This window comes from Rana temporaria, chromosome 13 (genome assembly GCF_905171775.1).
Source record: "Rana temporaria chromosome 13, aRanTem1.1, whole genome shotgun sequence".
In the NCBI taxonomy this organism is placed as follows: Eukaryota; Metazoa; Chordata; class Amphibia; order Anura; family Ranidae; genus Rana; species Rana temporaria.
Window position 1 is genome coordinate 17,367,254 of NC_053501.1, and position 21,437 is coordinate 17,388,690.

General features: G+C 43.8%; 1 protein-coding gene across 1 annotated transcript in view; it reads left to right on the forward strand.

Moving 5' to 3' along the window:
- The window catches only part of TSHR (thyroid stimulating hormone receptor), a 92,265-nt gene that overhangs the window by 39,105 nt on the left and 31,723 nt on the right, over positions 1-21,437 (forward strand). Inside the window, exons 3-6 of the mRNA XM_040333814.1 lie at positions 1,273-1,344; positions 5,967-6,041; positions 13,156-13,230; positions 14,950-15,024. Coding sequence (XP_040189748.1) covers positions 1,273-1,344; positions 5,967-6,041; positions 13,156-13,230; positions 14,950-15,024 — 297 coding nt within the window. The remainder of the gene's footprint in view (positions 1-1,272; positions 1,345-5,966; positions 6,042-13,155; positions 13,231-14,949; positions 15,025-21,437) is intronic.

Sequence of the window (21,437 nt, forward strand, 5' to 3'; positions counted from 1 at the left end):
CTTCCAGGCCAGGGTGCGCGTGCAACGTGTGTTCTTGGTTCCGGGACCCTACTGGCCCGGAGCAACTGAAGCTATGGCGGGACCCAAGTGATCTACTGGGTTCCTCCAAACTTTGAGAGAAGATCCCAAGCGAGTTGTGCTGTTCGGTGGGGAGTCAGTCTGAGGAGAGCCCGGAGGCAGGCGATCCAACAGGGCCTCGACAATCCACCGGGGATCAAGGTGAACAGACATTGAGAGTTTGTCTGTTATCAAACTGTCAGTCGGTGACCATTTAAGAGACTACCTGAGGGAGATTCAGGCGCTAAATGTACTAAGGAGGATTTACCTCACAACCTACATTCTGGAGAAGGGGCCTGTGGCAGAGGTCCCGTTCTGACCTTTATTTCTACTAAGTCTGTGGCAGAGACTTATTTCTTCTCCTCAAGTTTCTGAGTGATACCCTGGCTGCCAGGTCGGTGTGAGAGGCTTGTCCAGGTACACTATACCGCCTCGACGTGAGGGGCGACGAAAGTAAAAGTGCCGCTGGATGCAGGATTGCTTCTATATTGTTCAAGCCTGAATCTCCAATTCTCCTCTTCACCCATCTTTCCCTATCTACCTCAAGTTACTGTTTTGCCGTGTTGGGTGAAATAAAGCTACCAGAAAAGACACCTGCTGCTTGGATATTCCGTCATTGCTCTTATCATCATCATTACCCCTAGACGCTCATAGAGGTAACACGCCATCCCTATTCTAACCAGCGGCTCCAGCGGGGGTGAGCGATACATTAGAAAAAATTATTTTTGGGGGATTACGTACCCTTTGAGACTCTAATGTCAGACACACAGTGACGCGATGTGGCAATGCAACACATAGGGGCGTATTTGTCCTGTAAAACTGCATGTACTGTACATTTGTTCTCTGCAAACTCTGGCAAAATCAAATGTTACTCGGCTATTTTCTCTCCAGAAGAAACTTGTCTCCGCCCCCTCCTGTAGTTTTCTGCAGGCAGCCTGTAGTTGGTGGAGTTGCCGGGCCCCTCCCACAGCTCTGCTCTCTGTACAGGCTATGTAGAACACAGTGATGATGTCACTGCCACTTTTACACAGGGTAATATCTGGGTTTGTATGGGCAGTTGGTGAACACAAAGTTGATATATATCTTTTGTGGCTATTGAGGAATATATTTAAATGAAAATTCTTGTGCTCAGAGTTCAGCTTAAAGGTTCCAGTACACTTTGTTTTTACTGTAGATTTGCAGTGCAATCTAACACAATGTATTGATATCTTACAGGAGACTGGTGGAGACCAGAATCGCTGTTATTCCCAGAGGAGCCTTTTCCACCATTCCCAACATCACTCGGATGTAAGTATTGCCTCGCAGACCGCCATTGAACGCCCAACCACAAGTGTTAGAGAGCCCTTCGGCTGCATTTAAGGCAGTCGTGCTTTGTGGGCGCTTTTAACCCTTTATTCGGCCACTAGCGGGGGTTAAAAACGCTAGCGGCGCCTTACCAACATTTTTCAGCCGCTGGCAGTGTGAAAGGGCTCTTACAGTCGGCGGGGGACAGATGCAGCATCGGACTGATACTGCATCCACCTAGGTAGGTATGATACTTGGGGGGGGAGAAAAATCCTGTACTTCACTTTGTAGATAGAGAAAGGAGCTGTGTGTTTGTGGGCGTCCTGACACTCCTGCTCGCCCCCTCCCCCCTTAAGAGGCTTTCTCCACACCAGGGAGAAAGCCTTGCATTACTGTGTGGAGTTACAGACAGGAGTACAGGAAGTGAGGATTTATCAGAAGAAATAAGGACATTTAAAAGCAAAATGGAAGGATGACGTAAGTTCTGCCTCTAAACGCCCCACTAGACATGTGCAATTCATTAATTCAAAATATCAGAATTTTTTAATTTCCGAATTTTTTACGAATTCCCGAATTTCCTGAATTTTTCTGAATATTCGGAAATTTTAAATTCGGAAATTCGAAAATCCAAAAAATAATAAGAAGTAGAAAGAAAGAAAGAACGAAAATCAGAAAATAAGAACAAAAATCTGAAAATTCAAAAACCTGAAAATTTGAAAATCTGAAATAATAACTAACCAATGATAACTTAACTATTACTAACTATTAAATTATAGGTATTGGAATTTCCTTTCAAATTGGGCTGATAGTGAACGTAACGAATTTATCCAAAGTTACAAATTATCCATAATAACGAATGCCAAATCTAAACTAATGGAACGTAACAAATTAATAATAATAAATAACAATAATAATAATAAAAACATATTATTATTATTTTGTTTTGTTCCATTTGTTTAGATGCAGCATTCTTTATTTCGGATAATTTGTAACTTCATATAAATTTGTATTTGTTACGTTCACTAACAGCCAAATTTGAAAGGAAATTCCAATACCTATAATTGAATAGTTAGTTAATATTAGTTATTTAGTTAGTTAATATTTAGAATTTCTGAATTTGGGGATTTTCGTTCTAATTTTTGGATTTTCCTTTCTTATTTTCTGATTTCTGATTTTTCCGAATTTTTCAAATTTACGAATTCCAAAATTTTGAATTTCCGAGATTTCAAGTTTTCGAATTTTTAATTTTTTTAATTTTTGGATTTCTGAAAAAAAGGAAAAACAAATGAAACGAAAATTAACACATTTTTTTAGCAGTGCACATGTCTACTCCCCACATGTTAGCCCATGCACACTATAGGCATTTATAGGTGTTTAGAGGTAGGAGCGTTGAGAAGCATAAATCTAAACAGATCAAAATTGCATTCAGAAGAGGAGTGTTTGGGCAGAAAAAACGCCCAACGCTCCTAAATATAGTTTAAATATACCTAAAAGATAGGTGCATTTAGCACTTGAGCGTTCATTAATTTCAATGGCCAGAATATATTAAAGTGGTTCTAATGCCACGTACACCCAATCATTTTTAGGCATGAAAAAAATGTTGTTTTAAAAAAATGTAATTTAAAATGATCTGAAAAACAACAATTTTTTTTTCGAACATGCTGCATTTTTTAACGACGTTTTAAACTATGACGTTTTTCGGGTTGTAAAAAATGATAATGTGTGGGCTAAAACGACGTTAAAAACCTGCGCATGCTCAGAAGCAAGTTATGAGACGGGAGCGCTCGTTCTGGTAAAACTACCATTCGTAATGGAGTAAGCAAGCACATTCATCACGCTGTAACAGACAGAAAAGCGCGAATCGTCTTTTACTAACAGGAATTCAGATAAAGCAGCCCAAAGGGTGGCGTCATCCGCATGGAACGTCCCCTTTATAGTGCCGTCGTACGTGTTGTACGACACCGCGCTTTGCTAGAGCATTTTTTTTAAAACGACCGTGTGTGGGCAACGTAGTTTTAATGATGAAGTTGGAAAAACTTTGTTTTTTTCATGCTGAAAAATTATCGTGTGTACGAGGCATTAAGCTTATAGGTATTTTTTTTTACCTTAATGCATTCTATGAATTGGGGTAAAAAAAAACTTCTATGTAACAGAATCGCCCCTTCCCGCCCCCCGGTTATACTTCCCTGAGCCCATTCATGATCCAGTGATGTGCATGAGAGTCGAGGCTCTCCCTGCTATGTCTCTCGTCTCTGGGCAGATTGATAGCAGCAGGAACCTTGGCTCCAGCTGCTGTCATTAAAATGTTATGATGAGGAGCTGGGGAGCCGAGGCGAGCCACCCAGTCTGTGTCAATAGACGCAGACAAGACAGCTCGGGACCAAGCCCGCACGAGCGCCTTCATAGCAAGCGACTTTCTATGGGCGCACTCGCTGAAGAGGAGGAGCCAGGAGCACCAGCGGGGGGACCCCAGAAGAGGAGGATCGGAGCTGCTCTGTACAAAACCATTGCGCAGCAAAGCAGATAAGTATAACATGTTTGCTGTTTTAAAAAAAAAAGGAATTTATAATATCACTTTGATATTCTGGCCACTAAAATGAATCAATGCCCAAACGCTTGACGCATCTAAACACACCTAAACACGGTTTTAACGCTGCTTTTCTCCTGCCAGGAGAATGGCGTTTTGAAAAGTTGGGTAAATGCCCAGTGCGCATGGGACCTAATGGTTAGAAAAACAGAAATAAGTAAAATAAAATTTGGAGGAAAATAATCATTCAAAGGAGAAAGGGAGGGATGAGTTAATAAGGTCTGATTAGGTACACTAAGGGGTAATAAGGGGTTAAATAGGACCAAATCTTGTTTAAAAAATAAAAACTGACATTTCTTGCAAATCGAAGGTCATCCCTTTTGATCTGTAGGTTAATGAATAAGAGTAGATACAAAATTAGTAAAGTTACCTTGTACTGTATAATGTCTGAACAATGTCTATAAACACTGTGTCAGACATATTTGTCTATAAATGTACATCTGAGGCCGGGTACACACGAACAAACATGTACGGTGAAAGCGGTCCGTCGGACCGTTTTCACCGCACATGTCTGCCAGAGGGCTTCTGTACGATGGTTGTACACACCATCGTACAGAAGTCCGCGCGTAAACAATACGCGGGGCGTGTCCGCGTCGTCGCCGCGACGATGACGCGGCGATGACGCGGAGACGTGGGCGGGCCTGCCATTTAAAGGCTTCCACGCATGCGTCAAAGTCATTCGACGCATGCGAGGGACGGCGGGCGCCTGGACATGTACGGCAGGTCTGTACTGACGACCGTACATGTCCGAGCGGGCAGGATTCCAGCGGACGGTTTTAAAACACGTCCAGGAATATTTGCCCGCTGGGAAAAGGCCCGGCGGGCAAATGTTTGCTGGAATTCGGCCCGCTCGCGCCCACACACGACCGAACATGTATGCTGAAACTGGCCCGCGGACCAGTTTCAGCATACATGTTTGGTCGTGTGTACGGGGCCTGAGAGGAAAACAGGAGAGACGGAGCGGTGGAAAGGATAGATATGGTACAGGGTGTCGTTTAGGCTGCATTCACACCTAGGCATACTGAGAATGTGCGCAAAATTGCACTGCAATTGTGTGCGTTTTTAAAGGGGGCTCCCACCAGTGTATACGGCGGCTCATTTATTTCAATGGGCTGCCCTTCGTTCAACAAACATGGCAAAGTAGCTCATGTAGCTCTTTGCACATTGAGCTTTACACGTTTTTAACTGCGCAGTTTGATGCACTTATTGCACGTTTTTTCCCACGCGTAAAAATGCCCGTATCTGGGGTGCCGTTAACAACGAATGTCACTGTAATCTGGCGTGTTTTTTGCGACAGTTTGTAAAAAACAAACAAATTTTGTGTGCACTTCCAAAACGCTCATGTCCTGGATATGCAATAAAGTCTGGCAGCTTACCTGTCTCATGTGTTCATTAGAGGCCTGACCCTCTTTCTGGCTGTCTTTTATTACCTTCCTCCCTGTATGGCTCCACCCCAGGCCATCCCAGGAAGTCTATATTAACTATTGCACTACAGGTCTGCAGGGCTGTTCAACCTTTGTTTGTAGCTTGTTCCTGTCTGCAGTGTGTTACGTTTACCTTCCTGTGTACCGACCTTGGCTCGTCTCTGACTTCTGTTTGCCTGTTTCCCTGACCCTTGGCCTGTTCCTTGATTACCCTTGTCTGCCTGTTGCCCCGACCTCGGCTTACCCATCACTATCGCTTGTCCTGGTTGCTGCTTCCCCTCTCTCCCTGCGGAGCGTGACCTTGGGGACCCCTGGTGTCGCGACCTGGATCCAGCTGCGGCGAAGGCCATCCTCACCACCAGAGGCTCTGGTGAACACAAAGCTGGGTCTTAGACTCCGCACCCTGGGGAATCTTGGGCTCACGCTTCCTCTCTGATTGCAGCAGTCGGCCATAGGGTTCACTACCCTGTGGTGCATCCCTGACCCCAACGGGGTGCACTTGTCACTTGGCCACAGGTGACTTGACAGCTCAGGTGGAAATAGGGCCTTATAATGATAATGACAGAAGACTCTATAGACCTATATATTAATAATGTAACCCTTCTGTCCCTTAGTTTCATTACTTTGGATACTGAGCTGAGGAAGCTGGAGGCCGGAGCTTTTCAGGGACTCTCCAAAATCAGCCAGATGTAAGTAAATGCTGATGTGCCAGAATCAATTACATAACACAGAATGACATCACACAGCACACAGAATGATGTCACACATCACAAAGAATGACATCACACAGCACAAAATACAGCATCTGGAATAAAATCACACAGCACACAGAATGACATCACAAAGCACAGGATACGGCACACAGAATGATATCACAATACCTAATGACATCACAAAACAGCATCATATAGTTTTTCCCTCTGACAAATGGGTCCAAGTAAAGATCGTAGGGTACAGCGGGAGACTGGCTCCCCCCCAGAGCTTTGTGCAACATTACATCTAACAATAGGAATAAAAAAACAAGTCCCAAGAGAGCTGCTCCTTACATCAGGGTCACCAGAAAGAGGGCAGGCAGTGAGAAATGATGTCATTTCTCTACTGCCTGTGCCTGCACAGTGAGGGCGGAACAGCGGTGATGTAGGGTGGGTGGTGGGACTCGGGGCCAGGGCCCCAGATTCGGGGCTGTAGCCCCAAAAGCCACCCCTTAGTGCTACCACTGGCTACCACTAAACTATCAACCCACCGGGAAACTCCCGGTAGTCCTGATGGCCAGTACATGCCAGGCATAGCCTGTGCAGAGTGTAGAGCTGTGGGTATGGCCCTACTACAGAAAACGATGGAGGGGCGGAGACGAGACCAGTCACCTTGCACAAAGAGAGAGAGCCACAGTGAGCAGTCTTTATTACAGGAAGCTCCTGCACAGAGGGAAAGTCTCAGGCCCCGTACACACGACCGAGTTTCTTGGCAGACTTCAGCCAGAAACTCGATCGGAGCTGGATTCTGCCGAGAAACTCGGTCGTGTGTACACTTTTCAGCGAGGAACCCGTCGAGGAACTCGTCGGGCCGAAAAGAGAACATGTTCTCTATTTCCTCGTTGTTCAATGAGGAAAGTCGGCCCGCTGAGCTCCTCGGCGGCTTCCACACTGAACTCGACGAGGAACTCGATGTGTTTGGCACGTCGAGTTCCTCGGTCGTGTGTACGGGGCCTCACACTGGATTCCTGCACAGATCTCAGAGAAATACACAAAGCACACTAAGAATAGTACACATAACAAATGTATAATATTTGCTGATCCCGGAGTTCAGCTTTAACCACTTCCCATCCCACGTATAGTCAAATGACAGCCGCAATGTGGCTCTGCAATCCTGGGCGGCCATAATATGACATCCTCGGCTTCCCGGCCACTAGGGGGCAAGCGCCCGCCTTATCGCTCGGGAGCCGATGCGCGTGCCTGGCGGCCACGATGTCCGCCAGTCACACACGGTTGAGGGTCACAAAGCAGGGACGTGGATCTGTGTGTGTAAACACACAGATCCACTACCTTTTAGGGGTTGAGAAGACAGATCATGTGTTCCTTGTATATAGGAACACCAATCTGTCACCTCCCCCAATCAGTCCCCCCCCCCACAGTTGGAATCACTCCCTAGGTAACACATTTAACCCCTTTGATCGCCCCCTAGTGTTAATCCCTTCCCTGCCAGTGACATTTATACAGTAATCTGTGCATATTTATAGCACAGTTCGCTGTATAATTGTCACTGGTCCCAAAATAGTGTCAAAACTGTCTGATCTGCCCGCCGCAATATTGCAGTCCTGACAAAAATTACAGATCGCCGCCATTACTAGAAAAAAAAAATCTATAAATTAAAATGCCATAAATCTATCCCTTATTTTGTAGGCACTACAACTTTTGAGCAAACCAATCAATACACACTTATTGCGATTTTTATTGGGATATTTATTATAGCAAATAGTAAAAAATAATTGTGTTTTTCTCAAAATTGTCTTCAAAATCTTTTTCTTTTTTGCGCGATAAACAAAAAAAAATGCAGAGGTGATCAAATACCACCAAAAGAAAAAATGTGGGAAAAAAATTATCAAAATTTCATTGGGGTACAGTGTTCTATGAGCGCGCAATTATCATTTAAAGCGTGACAGTGCTGAAAGCTGAAAATTGGCCTGGGCAGGAGGGGGTTAAAATGCCCAGTATTGAAGTGGTTAAATTAGTAGGGTTTCTTCTACTTTTTATGGTGTCATTCTTGTTCTCTGGATTTTAGTAGAATTGAGACAATTAAACATTTTTTTCTATTAGAACATTATGCTTGGCACTTGATTGGTTGCAGTGGAAGCACAGACAGTCCACTCGCCTGCATTCCCTCCAATAGAGTAGCAGACAGAAATTAATTTAGGTCCAGATTGATGTCATTAGGAGGGCACAGCAGTGATATAAGGAGCAATTAGATTGTGCTGATTAGTTTATAAGGAGGTAAAGATCTTCGTCTGTCCCTCAAGAGCTCTTATGTGGAGGAGAGATGGAAGCCTTGTGTCATCATTGCCTGTATCAGCTGCATGGAGGGGAACATATTGTCACTGATGAAGGTTGGAGGGGGGAAGGGCAGGGAATATAATGGTGGTCGGCGCTTAGGACGCAGTGGGGGACATCTGCCAGAGTAGCAATGCTGAACATTGTGCATTGTCTACGCTTTGTTAATATGCACGAATGTAAAAACTATTTTCCATACAGAGCAATAACAGGCATGCAGCTGTGCACTAATCAACGCACTTCACCAAAACATACACATATAAGTATGACTGCCTCATTTTATTAACTCCTTCCCACCCGCCACATGTATATTAATAGAGGAACACCGCCCTTATCAGCTAACATTTTATTTAACATTTTTGTGGTCATTTTTCCTAAATGTAAATGAAAAAATAGATATTTATTAGTACGTGGGGTCCAGGGTTGTCCTGTTCCAGTCCAAAATTCTTTCTTGGTGCTCTGGTTTCATGCCACCATCATGGATTGATATCCTGCACATGTGCTGAAAAACGCTGGGTCTGTAGGACCCCACAGAGTGTGGGGATGCCTTTATGCTCCCCGCAAACAGTGGTAGCAGAGTTGGTGGGGGTCCCCTTTAAGCTCCCTGCAGAGAGTGGTAGCAAAGTTGGCAGGGGCCCCCTTTGCATGCATGGCAGTGAGTGGCAGTGGAGTCTGTGGGGGGGGGGTCACTTTATGGTCCCAGCAGAGAGTGGTAGTGAAGTCTGCATTTGGCAGGGGTCCCTCTTTACACTTCCCACAGAGAGTAGTAGATTTGGCGGTGTCCCCCTTTTTCTCCCTATGGAGAGTGGTAGCCCTGCAGGGAGTGGTAGAAGAGTTGTCAGGGGTCCCCATGGAGCTTACCGCAGGGAGTGGGAGCAGATTGTCTGGGTCCCATAATACTCCACACAGTTAGTGGTAGCAGGGTTGGTGTGGTCCCCTTTATGCTCCCAGCAGAGAGTGGTGGTGGAGTCTGCAGGGGGTCCCCTTCACACTCCCCACAGAGTGTAGCAATATATTTGGTGGTGTCCCCCTTTTAATGGAGAGTGGTAGCCTGGAGGGAGTGGTAGAAGATTTAACTGGGGTTCCATTTAAGCTTACCACAGGGAATGATAGCAGATTGTCGGGGTCCCATAATACTCTACGCAAGTAGTGGTAACAGAGTTGGTTGGGTCTCCTTTACACTCCCAGCAAAGTGTGGCAGTGGAGTCTAAAGAGGGTCCCCTTTACACTCCCCACATAAAGTAGAGTTGGTGGGGCCCCACTTTAAGCTCCCCACAGAGAGGGATATTCCTAACAGAGAATTGTAGCAGAGTTGGTGGGGGTCCACTTTACCCTCCTAGCAGAGAATGGTAGCAAAGATAGCAGGGGTGCCCTTTACCCTTCCAGCAGAGAATAATAGCAGAGTTAGTAGGGGTCCCCTTTACCCTCCAGGCAGAGAATGGTAGCAGGGGTAATGGGAGTCACCTTTACTCACCCTGTAGAGAATGGTAGCAGAGTTGGTGGGGGTCCCCTTTACCCTCCGGGCAGAGAATGGTGGCAGAGTTGGTGGGGGTCCACGTTACCCTTCTGGCAGAGAATGGTAGCAGAGTTGGTGGGAGTCCCCTTTACCCCTCCGGCAGTGAATGGTAGCAGAGTTGGTGGGGTTCCCCTTTACCCTTCCGGCAGAGAATGGTAGCAGAGTTGGTGGGCTTCCCCTTTACACTTCCGGCAGAGAATGGTAGAAGAGTTGGTGGGGTTCCCCTTTACACTTTCGGCAGAGAATTTTAGCAGAGTTGGTGGGGTTCCCCTTTACCCTTCCAGCAGAGAATGGTAGCAGAGTTGGTGGGGTTCCCCTTTACCCTTCCGGCAGAGAATGGTAGCAGAGTTGGTGGGGTTCCCCTTTACCCTTCCGGCAGAGAATGGTAGCAGAGTTGGTGGGGTTCCCCTTTACACTACCGGCAGAGAATTTTAGCAGAGTTGGTGGGGTTCCCCTTTACCCTTCCAGCAGAGAATGGTAGCAGAGTTGGCAGAGTCCCCTTTATGCTTCGAGCAGAGTGGTAGTGGGGTTTATGGGGCCCCCCTTTACTCTCCCATCATTGAATGGTAGCGGAGTCTGCACATCCTCTCTGTGATTGGCGGCCGTGTTATTCCAAGCTGCCGGCCTGTGAAAACTTTGTGTAAAAGGAGAAGATGAAAATAAACCTGCGGCTGGCGGGTTATGTTTGTCAGGCGCTAACCTGGCGGCTTGTGGGACGATTATAGAAAACCAGAAACGTCTGACACTTTCCAGCCTCCAGGAATGTGTGGAAAAGAAAATAGACGGAGAATCTATTTTAATCCACCTGGTTGTACAGCGCCACCTTACTGACAGCGCCATAGGCTGAAGACACTGCATTTGTGGAACCCGCCATGTGTCCAGGAATAGAAACATGAAAGGTGTGCAGACCCAGGAAGTCACCAATAGCGTCCCCGAGAGACAGAAGAACCTGTCAGAGGGTTTACTCTCCAGCATCCACCAATAAGTGAAATCTTGTTTTTGGGGTAGACTGATCCTTTAAGTATCACATGTGCTGATGCAGTCATTAATTTATAACGGGGGATCGTGGCCTCTAACAGGACTGTAGGTGATGTGTATCGTGTGGAATAAGTAGACCCAGATGTCTCTGACCATGGCACAGGCTTTCATCCCGCATGTTGTGTGTTCAGCCCTAAATATATTGTCACATTCAGACAGAGCGGAGGAGGGTCAGCCAAAATCTGTGCTGCTCTACGCCCACTGACATCATAGCGATCAGGATTATAGTGATAATGCGATGTATAAACACATATGGAGTGCGTTATATATAGACACATTGCACCGCCCTCATTATTAACCCTCTCATGGGGAACATCCATGGCCACGGCAGGCAAGGTTTACTAAATGACCCTTTCACTGGCAGAGCCATTTTTGCTTTTTTCATTTTGCACATGTGTTTAAAAAGTACCGACCTGATTCCCTCATCCACACATGTGCGGTGAATGGGGCAGTAGCGTCACTAGGGCTGGTGTCACCTGGGGGGGTAAAACATGGTGTCACCCCCCCAGTCCATGGTAAGTCATGGTGTCCCTCCCCGCGATAAAACATGGTGTCACCCCCCTTCCACGGTACAACATGGTGTCATCACCCCTTCCTACTTGATGGTGTCACCTGCAGTCCGCACCCGCCTGCTGGACTAGATGTATTTTGATACACATATGGACAATTGTAACCAGTTTTCGCCATATAACGTCCTCCCTAAACGTGCCTCACACACAGCGCAGCCTGTCACCAGCTGTATCCACTGGACACAGCCAATTAATGATCACTATACTTGGCCTGTTGCCAGTACCATGTGATCGCTGTGACCAATCACAGTAGATCACATGACAATTGTAAACAATGGACAGCTTCCTTTTATGGCACCCATTGTATACAATTGTGTTGCCAGCTGTGATTGTACAGTGATGGTACAGGCAGGGCCAATCATAGCCCATGTGTACCATGTGATTAGCTTTGGACAATCACAACAAAAGACACTGAATTAATTAGTTTCATCCAGTAGAAAAATTCACTGGTATGAGCAATCATAATGTGTAAAAAAATAAAAATAAATCCTGATCACTTCCCCAGAGTAGTACAGTATTACTATGGTGTGTTAAAAAAAAAAAGTAAAGAAAAGTAATATATATATATATATATATATATATATATATATATATATATATATATAAAAAATTAAATATTACATACGGTCACCAGTCAGTGTCCCTGCTCACCGCCACACCAGTTATATGACAAGGCTGTACTGCACGGGTGACAGTATGTACAAATAAAAAAAAAAAAAATGTGATTTTTATTTATTTTTTAATTGGAAAAAAAATTGAACTTCAAATATCTCGCTAGGCCTCTTGCTAAATACCTCAGACTGTCTACTTTCCAAAAAGGGGTAATTTAGGGGTATTTGTACTGTCCGGATGCCTCCAGAAATGGGATGTCAGTCACACAGGCACATTTTTTACTTTCAGAAAAGCTGGGCATATGCCCCCTGTGTGCATGAGACCTAAATTGGTGGGGGTACCACATGGCTATCCACATGTTAAAACATTTTTTGCAATAGATGCCAATCAGTGCCCACAAATGGGCACTGACTGGCAACATGGGCACAACATTTAAAAAAGTGATGCCCAGCAATGCCACCATCAGTGCCACCCCTCAGTTTCCATCAGTGCCACCTCTCAGTGACCATCCATGCCCACCTATCAGTGCCCATCTGTGCCACCTATCAGTGCCACCCATAAGTACCCATCAGTGCCGCCCATGAGTGCCCATCAGTGCCGCCTATGAGTGCCCATCAGTGCCGCCTATGAGTGCTCATCAGTGCCGTCTATCAGTGCCGTCTATCAGTGCCGCCTATCAGTGCCCACTATCAGTGACCATCATCAGTGCCACCTTTATCAGTGCCACCTCATTGGTGCCACGTTATCGGTGCCCATCAGTGCCGCCTTATCAGTGCCCATCAGTGCAGCCATATCAGTGCCCGTAATTGAAGAAAATTTACTTATTTACAAAAAAAATTAACAAAAACTTTTTTTTTTTTTTAATTAGCAGAGGTGATCAAATACCACCAAAAGAAAGCTCTATTTGTGTGAATAAACTGATAAAATAATGTAACTAATAAGGGTGCAGCACAGGAAGTTGTCAGCTAAGTGTTGAAAGAAAAATGTTGAAGTGTCAGACTCTCACAAAGGTTGTTTGTTACAGAGAAATGAGGAGCCTGATGAATCTGAAATGTATAGAAGCTCGGGCATTCCAGAACCTTCCTTCTCTCAATTACTTGTGAGTATCAGTCTCAGGAACTCAGCCCAGGGATGGTGGGAACCCTTCATAATGGGCACAGCAAGTGTACAGATCCTGAAACTCAGCCCAGGGACAGTGGGAACCCCTTCATAATGGGCACAGCAGGTGTACAGACCCAGGAACTCAGCCCAGGGACAGCGGGAACCCCTTCATAATGGGCACAGCAGGTGTACAGACCCAGGAACTCAGCCCGGGGATGGCAGGAACCACTTATAAAGGGCAGGGCAGGCAAGGGGGCCCCTAGTGAATAAAGACACAAAACAAGTTTTTGACAAGTCCTTTATTAAAAAATAAAAACCAATGTCCCCCAATATAGATTCATCATCAATCAGGTTTTTTTTTTTTACTGGGTCAACAGTGTGGCAGGCGTTGTGATTGACTTTGGATCTACATCAGGGGACTTTGACATTGACTTTGGATTTACTAAAGGCAAATCCACTTTGCACTATAAGTGCAAACTACAAGTGCAAAGTGCACTTGAAATTGCACTGAAAGTGCACTTGGAAGTGCATTCGCTGTAAATCTGAGGGGTAGATCTGAAATGAGAGGAAGCTCTGCTGATTTTAATACCGAATCATGTGCAAGCTAAAATGCTGTTTTTTATTTTCCTTGCATGTCCCCCTGGGATCTACAGCGACTGCACCTCCAAGTGTTTTTTATTTTTTAATAAAGGACTTGTCAAAAACTTGTGTTGTTCCTTCGAGTTTGCGATATGCCCTGCGCCTGCAGACCACCACAACCGCCCAGGATTGTAGCGAAGCAGTCCTTGTCTCCATCAACATGGGGACATGGTGCTTTGGCGTTGGGGGGCCCCCGTGCCCTAAAACACCCACCACATGTTTAGGGCATGTGAGCTGGCATGGTTCGGGCGGGACGCTCGCTCATTCCCCCTTTTCCTGGCCTGCCGGGCTGCATGCTCAGATAAGAGTCTGGTATGAATTTTGGGGGTGACCTTTTTTTGGCATGGGGTTCCCCTTAAAATCCAAACCAGATCCAAAGGGCCTGGTCTACATTGGGGGGGGGACAAGCTGTTTTTTTCCCCCCTGAATTTCCTATTGCCAGCATTCTTTTGTTTACATTTCATCTCTAAGCAGGAAAGCCTGCTGGCAGCTGATGAGTCACCGGTTGTTAAGGACACGCTTCCCGACCCACTGCTTAACAACCAGCTATTCTTCACACAGAATTTGAATCTGTTGATCATTTTTCAACTGATCAGAATTCGAATTGTTCTGAAAATTTGGAATTCGTTAGAAAACAAATAAACAAAACAAATGTCAACGAAATTTGTTAATATTTCATTCAGAGATGCGAGTACATCCAAATCTCTGAATAATAAAACATTTGTCCAAATTTACATTCAAAGCGAAACAAATTGGACATGTTTAATGGTGATAAAACTGTTAGGTGGTTCGTTCCTTTGCCCCCTATTCTCTCTTTTTCTCAAATCTAAATTCACTTCAAATAAACTTTATTAGTAGGACCAAATACATTTTAGCATTGCCAAGGTGTCCTCTCTTTCCTCCCACTCTACCCCCAATCTCTCTCCCCACATGCCTTCCTCATCCACCTCTCTTTCTCTTCTCTCACTCCCTAAATTTTTGAGAAGTAGTAATACCAGACCCCAAGTAGGCTGGAGGTTGGGTCTTTCCATTGTCTGTAATGTCATTTAACCTTTTTTTTTTTTCTTTCTTATTTCAGAGTCATTTTAAATACTGGACTCTCCGACTTCCCAGATTTTTCCAGAATTCAGTCCTTGGCCATCACCATGTTTGTGTTAGTAAAACCGGCCTTATATTTTATATGTATACATAAAAATTGTTTGATGGAAGAGGCACTCATGTCTTCTATTGAAGCAACATGAATAGATTTATTAGTCGACCTTTCAACAAAGCAGTGCTTGGCTCAAGAAAGGCTTGAGAAAGATGGAAAGGTGAGCAATGCCTTGTCTAAATGTTAAACAATAAATCTGTTTATGTCGCTTCAGTACAAGACTCGGGAGTGCCTCTTCCACCGGGCCAGTTCTATCTGTTCATCTTCAGTGCACCCGGGTAGTCTGCTTTTATCTGAGTGCGATGCCTACTATTGGATTCTCTCTCTCTCTCTCTCTCTCTCTATCTCTCTATATACTGTATATGCTATAACATAATGCACCAATGCAGTAGAAAAGGCTTAGATCCTTGGCTGAGTTTTTACTATTGTCTGTATTCCTGCTGGGGAGATTTTCCCTCACTTCCTGTATGAATGTCCGTGACCATGATGACATCACTCCCGCACATGTGCGCAGGAGCCCCAAAGGTATGGCATGGACATGCACACTAAAAAAACATCTTCATTCAATGATAAAAGCAACACCTACAGCAGCAAAAGGCTGTGGGGCACGAGTAAAGTTTGCGTGTTTCACGCTACATCATCGCTTAATCGTGATTAAGCGCTGATGTAGCACAAAACGCTTAAACTTTCCTTATGCCCCACAGTGGTTTTCTGCTGTAGGTTTTGCTTTTATGATCGTATAAAGATGGATTCTTCAGTGTGCAGCTGTCTGGACACTTGTTAATACACATGCCCTTTTTTGGGGTATCGCTGAATAGGTATTTAGACTTGAATGATTTGGGCTCAATACCAGTACCAGAGGAACGAGGAACTCGAGGATGCAGGGCCGGAAAGGAAGATCCAAGAAAAGAAGAAGAAGTCATTAATAGGAGGCATTTTCAATTTAAGTCCAGTGGAGCTCACACACAAAGAACTAAACATTGTAAACTTAGGGCTCAAATGCGGGATGAAGAAATCTGTCAATAAGTTCGATGTGTATATAGACATACACAAATATATCAGGAAACTGAATATAAAAAAAAAATTTGTGGGTGTAAATACACCTGTGATGTCGAGCACAAACCCTCAAGGAGTCATTAATAGTGGACTGAAGAAAAAGTCCCTGTTTAACCCCTTAAATAATTTTAATCACCAGGTAGAGGTCTTTAAGGGTCTGGTCCTTTGAGATTTGAATCACCTGAAACCAAAAAAGAATCTGAATCCCAGACACATGCAGGATGGTATAGATATGCTGGAAAAACGTAAAGATATAATCATAAGACCAGCTAAGGGTGGAGGAGTAGTGATACTATCCAAAGAATTTTACCACAATCAAATCTTGAATATGTTATCAGATGAATCAACCTACAAATTATTAGCTCGAGATCCAACGCAATCTTATGCCAACCAATTAGAAATTCTAGTTGGATTAGGTAGAAGTTTAGGTGTATTAGCTACTAAAGAAAGCAATGTTTTGGTACCTGACAGCAGCAAGATACCCACCATAAATACGTTGCCGAAGATCCACAAAGATCCCGTCAATCCGCCAGCTAGACCCATTGTCAATAGTATTGACTCAATTTCAGCCAGAATGGGCCAATATCTAGATACATTTTTGCAAAAAAGTGTGGGGATGAAACATTCATATACAAAAGATACAAAGAATTTTTTGAACTGTCTACAAAGCATTAATTTTGAAGAAGGCCAACAAGCTTTACTGGTGACAGCAGATGTCTCATCTTTATATTCGATCATTTAGCATGACGATGCCCTCCTAGCCCTAAATTGGGCGTTAAGTCAGAGGGAGGACCTACCCTTGGTTACGCCCTGGATTTCTGCCTTTCCCACAATTATTTTTGGTATTTTAACAATTTTTACGTACAACAAAGAGGGGTAGCAATGGGAGCTAATTTTGCACCCAGTATTGCAAACCTTTTTATGGCAGAGTGGGAGGAACTGAACTGATTTTTTACAAACGTTTTATTGATGATTTGTTTTTTATTTGGGCGGGATTGGCTGATTCACTACAATAATTTTTAAAGGTTTTAAACATCAATAACAACAATATAAAGTTAACTTCTGAATGGCACATTGAGGAAATCATTTTTTTAGATGTCACTGTTTACCGAAAAAAACAGAAACTTGAAACAAAGGTATTTTTAAAACCAAGGGATAGGAACAGTTACCTACCCAGCACCAGTGGCCACCATCCCCAGTGGCTGAAGAATATCCCAAAGGGGCAAATCATGTGGGTAAAACGACACTGTTCTGAAATTGACAATTTCTTCATCCAATCTAAAGTACTCACTGAAAGGTTTGAAGCCAGAGGCTAAAACCCACAAGTCTTACACAGAATTGTAGAAGACGTAGGTGGTATGTCGAGGGAAGTATGTTTACAAGATAAACAGAAATTAACACAGACAGCAAATAATTCAAAGAAATGGGGTTTCATTTCCCAGTTTCACACCCAGTATAAGGAAGTAGAATCAATCTTCAACGAACATTGGCACATCCTATTGATGGACAAAAAAATATGTACAGTACTACCATCAAGGCCTCAATTTATATATAGGAAAGCTCCCAATCATGGGGATGTAGTTATCAAAAAAATCTTGGACTTACCTGCAAAACCTCAAACCTTCTGGGACTGTAATGTTTTTTTTGCCTGCAGGAAATGTAAACCATGCAGATAAGTAGCCAGACCAAAGAGGGGTTTGGAGAATTTCATCTCCCCTTCGAATAATCAACAATTCGACATCAAGCAATTTATCACATGCAACACTAACTTTGTGGTTAATGCTTTAAGATGCCCGTGTGGCCTGCTCTATATTGGACGTACGAAAACACTGTTGAGAATTAGGATAGCGGAACATATTCACAACATCAATATAGGTTTCAAGGACCATAACGTATCCCTTTATTTTAAATTAAAACACAACCAAGATGCTTCAGGTCTGGAATTTTGGGGTATAGAGCATCTAGAGAAACATTGGAGAGGCTCTCACAGAGTCCGAGAATTATCCAAGCGAGAAACAAAATGGATTTTTTTAACTGATGTTTTAATACCCAAAGGCCTAAATGTAGAGTTGGACATTAACTGTTTTACCAGTGACACTTGATATGCAATGTAAATTATACAAAAGCATCTCTCTCTTTTTTTGTCCTTTATCAATTTATTTTTTGGAAAAATTATTTAGATTTTTTTTCCCATTCTTTTATCGGATCCTAGTCTACCTTTTTTACTGGAAACGGTCCCAGCCTACCTAGTTTAAGTGCTTTTAATGATTTAATTTAAACTTCAAAAAACATAGGGTGGGTAGATGTTAACATACTACCCTCTAGGTGGCACTAATAATACCAGGTAGAACATTACACCACTATGCATTTTTACATGTGTATATAGATATACCTATGCTCTATGTAAGTAATATGGGATGCTATTAAACACACACAGCAGCAACATTATCAACGGGCTACTCAGTACATGCAGCAACAAAGCAGCACAAATAGATTAATGTCAGTCTGTGTACATATGTGTGTTAATATGTTATTAATATGCACCCATCAAATACTATTCACATTTTAAAATTAGTATAAAATTGTCGATAATCCCATTAGAATGTGATGGACATGTGTCTAATATTTTATATGTTTTATGTATATATTTTATATTCTATATGTTTTATAACAGACTGGTGCTCTAAGAAATGTTTTTATGATGTGAGGTGCCGGTAACATGGCTCACTGCTAAGCTATAGTAAGTGAGGATGTTGACTGGCCCAATTCATAAATTTGCATACCGTCCTCCTCCCGCCCACTACTATGGGAGGCCAAGTGTCTCTACTATGTAGTGGCGATGCCGCAGAGCGCACGCGAGTGCGTCTGATATCACGCAACGGTCGGGAAGGACGGATATATAAAGACGGTTGTCATGTGACTACCCATCACACAACCGGAAGTGATGCGTGCGCTCCACAGACTGGGAAACATTTTTTTCTGCATTCTTATGATTAAATTCATGGTATGCATATTGCAAAGGGGGTATCAGGGCTTTGTGGCAATAAACTTTTAAAACGGTACTACTCTATGTGGCCATTTATTCTCTCATATGTACTGCGGATCTGGTAGCGTTGGTGGATATTGCAGAGATATCAGCGGAGGTGACAGTCATTTGATGAGCAGTGTTTTTACAGCTTTTTGGTGAGTGCATACCCAAAAGGGGATTTGGATCCCCCCATGTGGTGATTAAGCCCCTGGTGAAAGAAGCACTGCTTTAAAGACTTTACGATCCATCACAAATCATCCCTTTCTACTGCACTAATTGCCTCTGGTTTATATGTCATAAATCTTTCAAACAATGGTTTGATTGCAGCGCTGCTACAGTGATATTTTGGACTCTGGGTTATTCTTGAGTTTTTTATGACTGTTTATATATATTAGAAACATCTTTTAAAGTTGAATTAAAGATCACTTTTAAACTTGTACTTACAGTTAAGACCCCATTCAAACTTGTTCGACCTGAGAGTCGGACAACTTTGGCAAGACTTTGACGTGACCTGTAGCCATGCCTGTGTAATCTTGAGGTCTATGGACCTCAAGTCACATCAAAGTCGGGCTGAAGTAGTGCACAGATATGAATAGTACTCATTGAAACTCATGGGGTACAACTTTCATGGGGTAGGCCTTAGCCTACAGTATAATAAGGTTTGGCTGTAGGTACAGTGAATATCTCCTAAACTTGCACTGTTTAGGAGATATTCACAAGGGATGCAGCCATTGACCTCACTGGTGCATGCTTTCTGAAGGGATGGCATATGCCGCAATGTTGCAGTCCCGCTATAAGTCGCTGATCGTTGTCTTTACTAATAAAAATAAACAAATATAAATAAATTCCATTAAAATATCCCATAGTTTGCAAACACTATAACTTTTGCGCAAATCAATCAATGTACACTTATTGGGATTTTTTATACCAAAAACATGTGGCAGAATACATATTGGCCCAAAGTTTCTATCAAATAATTACTGTAATTTTCCTTTCCTAATGGACTCCATGGCAGCCTACGTGTGGGTTTTCCCTGCCTCCTCTCCAATGCCATAGGACCCCATTCCCATAAATTTGAGGACAGAGATCCCAAGAGACTGTGTTCCATAACTAGCCAACTCTTGATCCATGGATGGGAACTCTGTCTGCCATGGAGTCCATCAGATAAGGAAAATTACGGTAAGTATTGGATATGAAATTTACAGTTTTCCTGACAGACTCCATTGCAGCCTTCATGTGGAAAATAACTAGCCAAGACACCACACGGGTGGGATTGATGAACAAAAGAAGGTTTTAATTTGCCCCGTCAACTGACAGGATTCTTAAACCAAAATTCACAGAAGGTAAGGATGCAGGTTCTACACAATAATGCACCATGAAAGTGTTGATGGGGGCCCTGTAGAGAACATCTGGAGCCACATGTCGGGCCGCCGCCCAGGAAGTCGAGATGCCTCTAGTCGAGTGTGCTGTCAATGCCTCCGGAGGAGCCAAGCCATTCGCCTTATATGCCTGCTGGATGGCCTGAACGATCTGAAGATGTGATTGTTCTAGATGAAGCACATTTTCCCCTTTTTTTCCCTGGTAAAAAGGATAAAGAGGGGATCTGATTCTCTAAAAGAGGCCATAGCTTGAAGGTACTCCTTTAGTGTTTCACCCACATCTAGTGGCTTCTGGTGCCTTGAAGGTAGGAAGAACAATCTCTTTGATTTCGTAGAACACCAATGTGACTTTGGGATTCGAGTCAAGCATGGGTTTGAGTACCTCCCGGTCTGGAAAGAAGGTTAGAAATTATTCTTTGTGGCCGAAGGCCCCAAACTTCAAAACTCTTTTGGCGGTTGTGATGGCCACAAGAAGATAGAGATCCTTAAATCCTACATAGAAAAAAAAAGACCTGCAAGACAAAGGCATAATGAGCTAGTATGCACAGCATACTAGCTCATTATGTAATACTCACCTCAGATCGAAGCACCCATTGAGGTACCCGTATACAGCACCGGTCGGCGACACCGCTCCTGGAGTTACTTCCGGGTATCGAAGGCTCCGGGGCTGTGATTGGCCGGAGCCGCGATTACATCACTCCCACACATGTGTACGGGAGCTGCCAGCAACGACACACTCACTGAAGCAACGGCACGTACGTGCCGTTGCTTCAGTGCGCATGTGCTGATGACGTCGGCACATGCAAATACAGGGGATATCTCCTAAACTGTGCAGGTTTAGGAGATATCCGGGGTAGCTACAGGTAAGTCTTATTATAGGCTTACCTGTAGCAAAAAGTGGATTTTAAGGGTTTACAACCACTTTAATGGATGTGGGGCTGAGTGAGTTGAGG